The sequence below is a fragment of the Notolepis coatsorum genome, assembly GCF_963971535.1.
Source record: "Notolepis coatsorum genome assembly, chromosome: 5".
Classification (NCBI taxonomy): Eukaryota; Metazoa; Chordata; class Actinopteri; order Aulopiformes; family Paralepididae; genus Notolepis; species Notolepis coatsorum.
In genome coordinates this window covers 23,079,033-23,092,164 of record NC_140169.1, presented here as the reverse complement: position 1 = coordinate 23,092,164, position 13,132 = coordinate 23,079,033, and the positions used below count along the sequence as shown (strand labels likewise).

Here is a 13,132-nt window from a genome sequence, read left to right as displayed (position 1 = left end):
GTGGTGTTATCTGCCCAAAATTCAAGCAAGCATGACCGTAACGACGTTGTGCGTGTCACGCCCCCCGCTCCCACGGCCCAATTCCGAGACCACCTAATCCAACTGTCCCAGGTTCAGGGGGGGGTAAAACGAATCAGCCCAGTTCGATCCCAAAAAGGGGTGTGTCCGTCTGAGTGAGAACACTCCCCCCCCCGTTCTCGGGAGCAGTGATTCGATCCCAATACGTGAGTGAGAAAGGCCCCTTAGACTATCCATTGATGTGTTTTGGGTCTCGACGTGTACATAGTGCTGGCTCTGGGTGTTTCTGATAGGAATCACGCATGAGGCTGGTGCGCCTTGGTTGCTCGTTATTAAAACGGCGTTTTTATAGGGCAACTGGGATGGAGTTCTCTTCCGAGCGCCAGTTTACTAGGTTGTCTGGACGAATTCTCGTTCATATCTGGGGGATGTTAACGGAACAGATCAAAGCATAGGTAGAGGGGTCTCGCGCCCTTGGGGTGGGCCACTGAGCGTGGTACGAATAGGACCGTCTGGGTGGCGCCCTCTATAAATGTTTTAGATCGACACGCGTACCTACCCCCTCTCCTGGAGTGGGGATGTCGGCGTGATTAGGGCACGGGACTGGTTCTGGTCACGCTGGTCCAGGTCAGTTAACCCGTTGTCCGCCGGGGACGCAGATCTTCTGTTCTGGTACCCTGAGGGACTTGTGCTTTTTTTCAGGGGGAAAAATGCCGGGTCGGCCCGGGTGTCACAGGGTTGGGCGTTATGGAGAGCGGTCATGAAGCTGGTTCTCCATTCTTTTCGCCCCTCTCTTCTCCGCTTACGCATGGCTGAGAGGGGACTGTTGGAGTGGTCTTATAGACCTCCTCTGGCATCCCTGTGTGCATCCCGGTCCGCCTGGCCATGGTCTGCTCACCCTGTGCGTTGAGTTGCTCGAGTTCCTCTTCGCACGGTCGGATCCGTCTCCCTCCCGTCCTCCAACAGGGAGGGTATCCCTCCATTAGGGAGGGTCGGGGGGCTCGGTCCTCCCCGGTTCTGATGGTTGTGGGGGGCCTCAGCGGGGTACATTTGTCGAGCTTCAGCTCCCGCTCAGCTCCTGTTGTGCACGATGACGCTGAGCGGCAGCTAACACGATATAGAACGTTAGGTTATGATACGTAGTTCTATTAGTGTTAGTGACGCTCAGCGTCTAGACGCCACTGCAGCCCTTGATCTTTCCTTGTGGTGAAATGATTGAGAAGGAGATGAGTGTGTGGCCCCACCCTGCTTATGTAGGTAGCAGATGGGGGTGTGGTCGGACGGATGTTGGTATGTAAAGGTACATTTGTGAAGTTTTTATTCAGTGCACGTCACTAACACTAATAGAACTACGGTTATATTCATAACCTAACGTTGTGGCCGCACAGTGCAATACTCCAATTCAGCCATTGGCAATTCAGCCACTGGGTGGGTGGCGCTGCTGAGCGGTCCCCCGACCGGACCTGAGAGCGCCGCTGGCTCTGCAGTTGCATACTATTGGGATTAGTTTATCGCTTCGTTGAACGTTTCACGATAATGTTGCCGTCTCTCTGCCAAATTTCTCAGTTCTTCGCTTGATATAATTAATACAAATGTCCAATATAACAGAATTCGTTAGCTCATAACATTTTTATTATAACAGACTGCTGTTTAATGTCGGGCCGACTGCCCACAGACACCTATTTGATTTCAAGTCAGCAGCAGCACGGAGTCTCGAGGGACTTATTTTATTTGGAATATAATGACTGTATACGCAAAAGTAGCCTAGTTTTAACACTTTCAGAGCCCAAGCTTAATTCCTTTTTACCCCCTTGAATGCCCAGCACCACTTCAATGTTAGCGTTAATTAGGGATGGGTACCAAATTCGGTACTTTTGAGGTACCGAACCGAAACACGTCGGTACTACAGAGTATCGATTCAAGTGAAATACAAAAAAAAAATAAAAAATTAAAACATTTTTTTTAACCTTTTTTCTTTTCGTGTCAACGTTCACACGCACAATATATGCTTACCTAGGATTTGACTTGATTCAACAACAAAGCAGTCGGAGCAATGGCAAGCCGAAATCGGTCGAAATTGTAGTTATTTGAAGTTTTGAGTCTCTCTCTCTCTCCATCTCTCTCTCTCCCTATCTCCCTCTCTCTCCCTCCATCTCTCCTCTGTATCTCCCTCTTTCTTTCTCTTCCTCTATATCCCTCTCTCTTAGGGCTGGGCGATAAAACGATAACGATAACTATCGCGATAAATTATTTCCTCGAAATAAACATGAAACGTGGTCGCAAAGTTTCGATATATCGATTTTCCAAGCTTGGATAGGAGCACACGCACTAACAACCAATCGGTGAAGGAGATGGCCGATAGAGGAAGGATACCCGGAAGGAGGTAGGACTCGGTAAACAAGGCTGGCTATGGCTAATTAGCTTGCACGCCGCTATTTCACAGGTTACCTGCCGAGTTGGTGTGTGTTTTGAATTCTGAGTGTAACTGTTATAGTAGTGTGGGGTATACGGTGGACGTCGTTGCAATGAATTGGGCGGAACAGAGTATTTTAGGGTCATTTTTTAGTACATTGTCATGAAATACTCCGCTTGGAAACTAGGCTGGCTATGGCTAATTAGCTTGCACGCCGCTATTTCACAGGTTACCTGCCGAGTTGGTGTGTGTTTTGAATTCTGAGGGTAACTGTTACAGTAGTGTGGGGTATACAGTGGACGTCGTTGCAATGAATTGGGCGGAACAGAGTATTTTAGGGTCATTTTTTAGTACATTGTCATGAAATACTCCGCTTGGAAACGAGGCTGGCTATGGCTAATTAGCTTGCACGCCGCTATTTCACAGGTTACCTGCCGAGTTGGTGTGTGTTTTGAATTCTGAAGGTAACTGTTATAGTAGTGTGGGGTATACGGTGGACGTCGTTGCAATGAATTGGGCGGAACAGAGTATTTTAGGGTCATTTTTGAGTCATGAGATACTCCGCTTGAGATACTCCGCTCTGCTAACGTGCGCGGACTGATGACGACATCAATTAGACTCTCGAGACATTCACAGCAGCAAAACAAGTCAGCCTGCGTATCGGCGCCGGGCATAATAAGTTAATTAAACTTGACAGACATTATATCGACAATAATTATCGATATAGAGTTATATGAAAATAATTTTATAATTTTATCGCGATAACGTTTTTGGTCATATCGCCCAGCCCTAGTATTGTGTCTTCAAAAACGCACCGGACTGCGACGTAACGTTTTACCGTTTATTTGCTTGCTCCACAACAACACACACATCAACTCTCGTTACCACAACGCCAGGGTTAGAAATTAACATTTTTTTTCAGGGGCTTTTTTTGCCCCCCTTAATTGATTTTCAGGGCCTTTTTTTATTTTTATTTCGGGGGCACTGAATTTTTATGATAAACGGTAGGGGTGGGACGGTTCACAAAATGGACGGTTTGGTATCACGATTTTGGGGTCACGGTTTTCAGTTCGATATACGTTAATTTTTATTAAAAAAAAATGTAACACTCAAATCTAAACATGCTTCTCATTTATTAAAAATAAAATAAGGGTTTACAGTGTTTACAGCCTTAAATAATGTTTGGCACACAAAGACCGAACTGACTGAAAAATATAGGCTACATTTGTCAAAGTATTAACTTAGTGCAAACAAACAATATGCTCAGCCAGCACTAGACTTTCCTTTCTTTAATTAATATAAACACACAAAAACAATGTCAACCATGTTTAAATTCCCCGATTGTCAGTTCTTAATGGAAAGATTCGTTTTCTGTTGAAATTATTATGTTTCTGTCTAAATGTATTTAGACTAACATTATTTAAATATTGAGTGCAACTGTGGTGGATTACGTAATTCGGTGAGTTGGAACTATCTATGGGTTGGCGCCGGGTCCCCACGGACATTTTAGTGTCACGCACCTTCAGCTCAGGCAATGTTATTATCAGCTCCGGTAGCTCCGGTAACGTTAGGAGGTGATGGCATGCAGTGGGAAAGCGGCAATGGTCCCGGTTGGAGTTAGTAAAACACAGTTGTATGTTAGCCTTCTTGGATGTTGAATAAACGCCTATCATTGTCTTTAAACACCCCGCCTCTCAGACTCCCATTTCCTCCTAGCTCCGGTCACGTTAGGAGGAGTTCATCATAGATATATATAGAACACTAGATAGCTTGCCCGCGCTGCCGGCCAATGGAGAGCGACGTCACTGAACCGCCGCCATCTTGGGAGGGTCAGCCTTGAGTGAGAGTGAGTGAGCTGCACAGACAAAAATACTCATAACTCGCTGAAATATTGACGGATTTACAAAGTTTGGTTTATTACAAGCATTATTAACGTGGCTATGATTCAAATATCTTTTTTTATAAGTATGCAGTATCATAACTACATCTTTGATGTTTATAGCAAACCAACCCGTTTGTAAATCCGTCAATATTTCAGCGAGTTATGAGTATTTTTGTCTGTGCAGCTCACTCACTCTCACTCAAGGCTGACCCTCCCAAGATGGCAGCGGTTCAGTGACGCTGGTGACTCCGCCTTAAGCTATCTAGTGTTTTATATATATCTATGGAGTTCATAACATCAACAAGCAGCGCGAAAGCGGCAATAGTCCCGGTTGGAGTTAGTAAAACACAGTTGTATGTCAGCCTTCTTGGATGTTGAATAAACGCCTATCATTGTCTTTAAACACCCCGCTTCTCAGACTCCCCTTTCCTCCTCTGCTACAGTAGCTAGTAGCTACGGTGACATTTCATTGACTGTACAGTATTAGCTTGCGGGCTGCGTCGGGCTACCATAGTTAAAACGTGCGTTGTGTTTACAAACTGCTAACGCTATGCAAAGATGTGTGTAGGCCTATGTAATGTTAATGGCTATGGTTTTAAAGTCGTAATGAAGATTGATTTATATTGTGCGTGCCATTTTTACACAAACTGACTAGCACCTGGCTGCTGCTGCTGCCTGCAGCCTGTGCAGAACACCGGCTCCGCCAAATGAATTTTTTTATTTGCGCATCATCTGAACCGTACGATACACAGACGCTCCATTACCGGATAAATATATATATATAATTAGTAAACTGTCAGGGGCATTAAGTGGCCCCCTTAACTGATTTTTTAGGGCATTTTGTCCATTTTCAAGGGCATTATGCCCCAAGCCCCCGTTCATTTCGAACCCTGCACAACGCTTTACGGTATTTTCACAGCACTGTCACAACATTACCGTAAAACGTGAACACCGTTGTGATCCACTCACTCCACTAGTGAGGACTGGTCTCGCCCTCTGCTGGCGCGTGTGTGCACTACAACCAACCACTGTCAAAACTCTGTTTCAGTGTAATTATACTGAAATGCATCTGTGATTTTGACGGTATTGATTTTCAATACCGTCGGGATTTCTAAATACCCTGGTATACCGTAATACCGTCATACCGCCCAAGCCTAGTTTCCACCACTGTGTGTTAAACTCTTCCTGTGTTGACGTTAGAGCGTGACATCACTGCTACGGCAGCTTACACGCTCAAAACGCAAACAAAACCCGGAGCGGACCAAGACTGCAGTGTGTACACAAACTAGAGGGGGGAGAGGGAGGGGGGGGGGGGGGAGTTCGCACCCAAGGAGCTGATTCGACCCCGAATGGCAGTGAGAAAGCCCCCTAATACTATGCAAAACGAGAAATAAACAAGTGATTTTACCAGCAGTAAGTTGCCAGCCACTTTCATATACGGGGATCCGTGACAATTATTAGTATCACCTTATTTGCATATTGTCTCGTGATTAGATATACTTTATTGATCCCCGGAGGGAAATTTAAGTAGCCAGTATTTAAGTATTGAAAAACATCCTAATAGTGGGCAATTCACCTAATGCATGGCTGTGCTCTGGTTCCTGTTGCCCGATCAGCTTGTCCGTTGGCTTTCCATTTATAAATAAATTATAAATGAAAAGCCAACGAACAAGCGGATTATAAATTATAATGATTCGAACGTAGACCATTTCACATTATTTGTTAGAAGTGTCCGTGTCCCCGTCAATCATCACTGCCAGGTCCGACTTCATTTCATCTGCTATGGTCTCCATCTCTCCACATCGGACGTGGTTGTCATAAGATGGGACTGATATCCGCTCCGTTCTTCTTTCAGAGCAAAATTAGCGGCTTAAACTTAAGGACGTTTGTTTTTTGGATTTGGTGTTGGATGTATGGACTCTACGCAGACATGGTCTTTAATCGCACGATAGACTACAACAGGGGTGCCCAACCTTTTTTTTAACCAAGATCTACTTTTTAATTTACCACCTAGCAGAGAGCTACCAGCCAAAATTGTATATTGTAAGCAGTCATTTGAGGCTTTATAAAAGCAGCATAATGAACACAAATCTGTCAGTGCCGAGTCCGACCTCATCTTAAATAACAAACAGCATTGCTTGTTGTAGTTAACAAGGAGAGGCAGAGTTGATTTTGCAAAATAAAATAAAAAATGTATATATAATCTAATTTTATTAATCGAGATCTACTTGAAATCAGCCCGCGATCTACCTGTCGATCGCGATCGACTGGTTGGGCACCACTGGACTACAACTACCAAGTAGAATAACATGGCCCATCGATTCATTTCACACGCTATCGCATGGGTGCTACTGCAATAAATGCATTAATCGCAGACAGATTTTTTCGTAGCACATGCGACATATATGTCGCACTGTACAGCCCTGGGGGAGTATTAAATTAGACTATTCAACTTGAGTGGTCCAACTCCCATCTGCTGGCTAGGTTATTAGTAGATCTTTCAAACTAAGTGGGGCTTATTCGATTTATGAATGTATATTACTTTCTTTTTGCACTCTTTTTTTTTTGTGAAGAAAGATTGTGCCAACGTTATTAGCCTGTTGCTATGATTACATAAATGATGGTTGGTGGTGCTGGATTCAAAGCTTCATCATAGTCACATCCAACGTTACCAAAATGATTTCAAATGGTACCTTATATATATATATATATTTTTTTTTTTGCGTTGCCCTTTAAATATTTTCTGTAGATAGACTTTGCTAAGTACACAAACCCACCTCCAAAATCCGCTTTGTTTTGGTCAAGAGTGCTCCAGAAAGCAGACACATGTAACAAAGACGGCCCCGTTATGGTAATAGCCGCCCCACAGCACCTCTACCCTGCAGCAGCTCAGAAACAAGCTCAGTGGCCCATGTTGCAAAATGCTGTTTTGGCCCTTTTCCCCCCCATGAAGTTGTCTTCTTACGTAGAACCCCCCCCCCAGCACAGAATCATGGACCCAGCGCTAAACTGTTCAATGCGTATATATGGTGTCGTTACACTCCTAGACAACACCATTAGAGAGCAGACATTATGAGGAAACCTTTTTTATGTCTGTGTATCAATCACACTTCAAGAGAACTCACTATGTTGGCCGGCCCATGTAGATTCCAGGAGTAGGAGTGTGAGGCCTCTTTGTGATGGAGAAGTCCACCCTGATTCTGCGACCATCCAGCTCCATGCCGTTGGCTCGTTCCTTTGCCTGACATAATATGTAATTTGCATAATTGAATGCGTTTCTGTTCAGAATAATCAAGTCAGGGTATGCATTCCAAGGCTATATGCACATCCACCACCACACTAATTGTTATAATCAACTGGGGGAAAACAACAGTAGATTAGCAGAAAACGCAAGGTTTCAACCTCAACAGGTCTTGGTCTGGTCAAAGAATGAAAGAACCCCACCTCGTTAGCATCTTCTCTGGTCTCAAAGTAGACAAAAGAGAAGCCCCTGGAGCGTCTGGACTGCTGGTCGTACACGATAGAGACGTCTGCGAGGGGGCCATACTTTGAGAACACTTCTCGCAGGTCCCTCTCAGTGGTGTAGAGGCTCAGCCCAAACACACCCAGGCAGCAGTTTGGATCTGGATTTGCCTGCAAATTGAGATTAAAAGGGTGACGACTGTTAATCTAACCATTGATTGTCATAAGGAAAACCATGTGACAAGTAACCTCTGACTGACACCATGTAACAAAAGGCTGTTTTCACTCAGCCTTTGCCGTCGATAATTTTCAATAAACATTTCAAGTTAATTAACTTAATACACAATCTACCAACACGTTCAGATGTCTTTATAAAAACATGTCTGCAGTGAGTATCACTCAACTACTGAGTCAAAGAATCCTGTTATAAGATTGCATGCATCTTTTTTTATAGATTTGAATGACAGAAATCCATTACAACCCCCTTCCCCACCACGCCCACACACATTAAAGTTTTCAAGGAGGTATTAATATCAATTCTCTGCTCATTTTATGCCCTTCTATAATTATGCCAGTTTTATGCTCATTTTGTGTCTACATCACTGCTGTGAAGCAATTTGGGCTGCAATTCTTTGCAATTCTAAAATGTGCTGTATTATTACGTATGAAATAAAAAATCATGTTTTCGTTGTGAGCCAAATAAAAATCATGCAGACACAAGATGATTTCCTCACATTAACATAGACACACACACGGTACCTACCCGGTCTCCGATGTGCCTGGTACCTACCCGGTTGCCGATGTGCCTGCGACGGTTGGACATGGGTGATCGGCTATGGCTGCTGCGCCGACGCTCTCCGCTGTATGACCTGCTGCGAGAGGAGCGGCGGCGGTTGGAGCGTGAGCGGGAGCGAGAGCGACTGTATCGCCTGCGCGAGCCACGGCGAGAGCGAGACCTGTGAAGAAAACAAACAATGGTACAATTCCACCTCCATCACATCTGTGTAGCTTATACTATCACTTTTAAGGCCCTTATTGGTAAGCTACCTCCTTATACTACATCAGTATTGGAATGGAATTTTGGCAACCCATTCTAGTGACTGGCTGGTCCTTAACACTTGAGTGCCAGCCGTGTTTTCCTATTTACCCCCTTGAGCGCCACCACCCACTTCAATGATAGCGCACTCATATTTGTGAATGCATAAACTACATCTTAAATTATGGCTATGTGTCTAATCTGGCCGTCGCTTATCAATGACTTTTTGTAGTCAACATTGTCAAAAATGATTTTTTTTTTAAATTACTATTATTTTTTAATCGGTTCATTTCCGTTTTATACCATTTTGAAAAACGCTTGTTTTTTTAAGTTTCAGGAAAATATAAAGACTCTGATAATCGCACTTTACTGGAATATTCTGGAATACACAAAACGTACATTTTTCAGCCTATTTTATGAATAGTTTTAAAATAAACGCTAGATTATCGATAGTATATGTGTACTTATGCACGCTATAGAAGAGAGCTGAAAAATCTATTCTCTCATTTCCTGATCAGCACACACACACACAGGGCACACGCTGATATATGTGAAAAAAGCTCTGATTATCCTAAGACTGGTCAAATAGATTCCTTACCTCAGATCAGATGTTCTCCAAAAAGATTATTCCAATTCCTGATCGCCATTCCAAATATCGATCGCGTTTATTGATCCAACGCTGGGTACTGGAAATATGTATTCCACGCTGTTCTGATGATCCACAATGAATCCGATCCTCTCGGGTGACTTGCCCGAGAAGTAAAATGAGGAAGCAGGATTCCCCCCGTGTGTTTCATTCAATCCATTCCAAAGGGGTGCAGTACCACAGGGAGAGACGATAGGGGGCGGTATTTTCCCAATGGAGCTCAGAGAGTTTGCAGCACTAAGGTGAGACCAGATAATAATAAAAAAAAAAAACGATATATCTCGTCGCTGGCACTCAAAAGTGTTAAGGTCCCCTGAGTTTGCTCTGAACAGGGTAAATCTGCATTTTGCTATGATGCCCCTCTAGCTCATGGAATGAACTCCAGCAGTCCTTAAAGCTTGAGATTCCCCCCTCTCTTGCAGAGTTTAAAACCGTGATCTCCAACCTTTGTCAATCAAGTTGTCTATTCTGAGAATCGAAATATCTCAAACCCGCCCTCTTTTCTCGATCACAACAATTCAATTTAACACACGGTCATCAAAAGGAGCGACGGTTTAAAACGTACCCGGACTTTGATCTGGAACGGGAGCGAGACTTGGAGCGGGAGCGGCGGGACCCATCTTTGGAGCCGGCGGGTGTCCGGGCCGGGGAGCGGCTGGCCGACTTCCTGGGGGCCCGTGGGCTCACGCTCCTGGAGGCAGAGCGCGACTCCTGAACGAACCACACACCAACAAACCGGTTATTAGCATTGATGAAAAGGAAACTACATGGAATGTGCCTGTAGACTACAACTTTATAAATTATCAGGCTGTAGACAACTTTATAAAGAATTAGGAGAGAATAGAATAGAGGAGAATTGAGACTTGTGGCTTAGATTCTTATCAATGGAAACAGGTGGAATGTCAGTATACCGTAACTATAGCAACAAATTAGCCTATGCATGTACACAATCAGTTAACTCCGAAGTATTTAATTTGCCTTAGAAATTATATCAAGGAGATAGAGGTTACAGTGTGTTGAGTGAGGGGAAAAACATGCACGCAGTTGACAAACAGACTAGAAATTACTTAGCACAGCGATCTTATCCCCCGATTACTTCCTGTACTTCCATTTCTGTAACTTCATTAAATTCTTCTTTCTTCAGTTTCAAATTTCTTTACTTCATTCCTCTTCCCCCAACATCTGACACAAAGCCCACACAACTTCTTCCCTGGTCACGTTTTTAGCATGCATTCACAAATTCAGCTTCGCACATCTGAGCTTCATATTATTCTCAAAATAAACTTGACATGAGACTTCTTCCGCATTTCTCTTCTTGCCACCTTAACCTTTATGAAAAAGACAGAATGGAGAGTATATGACTATTATTACCGCAACCCCGTTCATCCTTTAATGTGTAACTATGACATCTTAACACATGCAAATATTTAAATATTCCATAGCAAATAACACAAAAAGGTTACCTTTTTGTAAGCTACTAATTTGGTTAAAATGTGATTTACAAAAGTGACTGCTTTTCATAGGTTGCATAAGAATCAAGACAAAAAAATAAACAAAAGTGATAATGGCAGGGGGGAAGGCAGAAAACAACTATCTTTGGAAATTAAATGGGATTTGTGTGCTTAAAATCTTGAAATAATCCTGAAAAGTCACATCACTTACGAAAAAAATTGCTGAATACACTATGGTATATGCTCTCATGCAACTAAACGTTAAGGACGACTCCACTTTTTTTGGAAATTAGCTTATTTAACATCTTCCCTGGAGTTAGACAAGAAGATGCATACCTTTTTTGTCTCTGTGCGTGCATTTTAGCTTTGGGAATAGACGCTCCGTTAGCATAGCTTAGCTTCATCACTGGAAGTGGGGGAGGACAGTAGCCTTACAGTGCCTTACAGTGTATTGCAAGGTCTGACATTGACCAAACTTGATATGCATGACCTTGGTGGGCTCTAGGTCAACTCCTGAAAAGGGGGTCAATGTCAGACTTTGCAATCAAAGTTAGGGGGCTAATAACCCTTGCCATAATTTCAGTGCGCCCCCTAACTTTTGATTGCAAGGTCTGACATTGACCCCCTTTTCAGGAGTTGACCTAGAGCCCACCAAGGTCATGCATATCAAGTTTGGTCAATGTCAGACCTTGCAATACACTGTAAGGCACTGTAAGGCTACTGTCCTCCCCCACTTCCAGTGATGAAGCTAAGCTATGCTAACGGAGCGTCTATTCCCAAAGCTAAAATGCACGCACAGAGACAAAAAAGGTATGCATCTTCTTGTCTAACTCCAGGGAAGATGTTAAATAAGCTAATTTCCAAAAAAAGTGGAGTCGTCCTTTAAGTGGAATTCTACATAGCCCTTTTTTAGCCCCTTTCGTGACTGCGGGTAGAGCCCAGCACCGCAGTCACGAAAGGGGCTACCCTTTTTATGATGAATTGAAAATGGGGGACCCTGATGTAAACAAGACTTAAGTCTTTCTCTGGTCTGCATCCCCTTAACAATTGTATGTATTGAGCTGTACTGTACTGTACATATTCTGCAATCTGTTAATAAAGTTTTCAATCAATCAATCCCTCGATCTGCTGGGCGCTGAGTGAAAAGATATGCCCTCCTTTAGAGTCAAATTACAAAGTCACTCACGCCAGCCGAAACAGTAACGTTAACTATATATTTAACTAAGATCTTCTACTCCATTCCCCTAATAATAATTAAAAAAAAATACTTTTAATTAAATTAATGTTATTATTGACTTCATCCCGGGTTTTCGACACGGTGGGGGGGGGGGGGCGATTTCTCAGAAGGCCACCATGCTTGAATAATTGCATCTTTCCTTGTTGCAGTTACTTACTAAAAGGTCTTAAAACATGCCACATTTTAGCAAGAAGCTTCCACTATAATGAAACACTGGCTTGTTGTTGTTGGTAAACAAACGGTTGTGCATTACATTAACGTTGGGCTGGTCAGGCCTAAACCGAGGCCCAGGCAGCTAACAGCTAACGTTGCTAGCGGCTCGCTGACTCAATGGAACCAATGCGAATACAAACCGCAACGCTAGCTAACGTCAACTATTGCAATTTTATTTATAGCCTGGCTGGCTGCGTAATGTTAACGGTAAATTAATTACTAATTACAACAACAACAAAAACACAATGGATGGTTTTTAGGCGTGTTACTTCAGCTAGGCTAACATCAGCTAGCTATTACATTAAAATATAGATTGAGGTCAACATTTTCCAAACAATGAAACAATGTTTTCAGTTTAAGCAAACCATACGCACCCGCTCGCCATAACCTTTCTCGTTATCGCTCATGATGTGTCGAGAAATAAATAAAAGCACTGTTGACTTGCAGGCTTGCTAACGGCCTGTGTGTGAGTTCGCACTGCAGCAGGGCGCGCTGGAACTTGAAGAAGAAGGACCTAGAAGAGGGTCTCGTCTCGCTCGTCTCGCTCCTCCTACTTGCCGTCCGGCCAGAACGCTTTCAAAATGGCAGCGAGGCGGCCGAGAGGCGGAGTAGCCTCCAGCTGCAGCCTCGGAGATTGTTCCAGATTGGGCAACTTCCGCCCGCTCCCACGACATTTCTCCCGCTGACAGGACAATGCGCTGATTGGCGGAAAGTACGGAAGTATCTCGAAGTACGTCTGACGTATCTCGAAGTACGTCTGACGTATCTCTACGT

General features: G+C 43.7%; 1 protein-coding gene across 2 annotated transcripts in view; it reads right to left on the bottom strand.

The window, feature by feature from the left end:
- The window catches only part of tra2b (transformer 2 beta homolog), a 39,603-nt gene extending 26,691 nt beyond the window's left edge, over positions 1 to 12,912 (bottom strand). The window contains exons 1-5 of one of the 2 annotated variants that reach the window (XM_084314551.1): positions 12,733 to 12,912; positions 10,023 to 10,168; positions 8,539 to 8,731; positions 7,758 to 7,946; positions 7,439 to 7,554 (exon numbers count right to left, since the gene is read on the bottom strand). In XM_084314551.1, the coding sequence (XP_084170677.1) occupies positions 7,439 to 7,554; positions 7,758 to 7,946; positions 8,539 to 8,731; positions 10,023 to 10,168; positions 12,733 to 12,765 (677 nt within the window). In that variant the 5' untranslated portion in view covers positions 12,766 to 12,912. The remainder of the gene's footprint in view (positions 1 to 7,438; positions 7,555 to 7,757; positions 7,947 to 8,538; positions 8,732 to 10,022; positions 10,169 to 12,732) is intronic. The other variant, XM_084314552.1, reaches the window with a different exon arrangement.
- Positions 12,913 to 13,132: the final 220 nt, after the last annotated feature.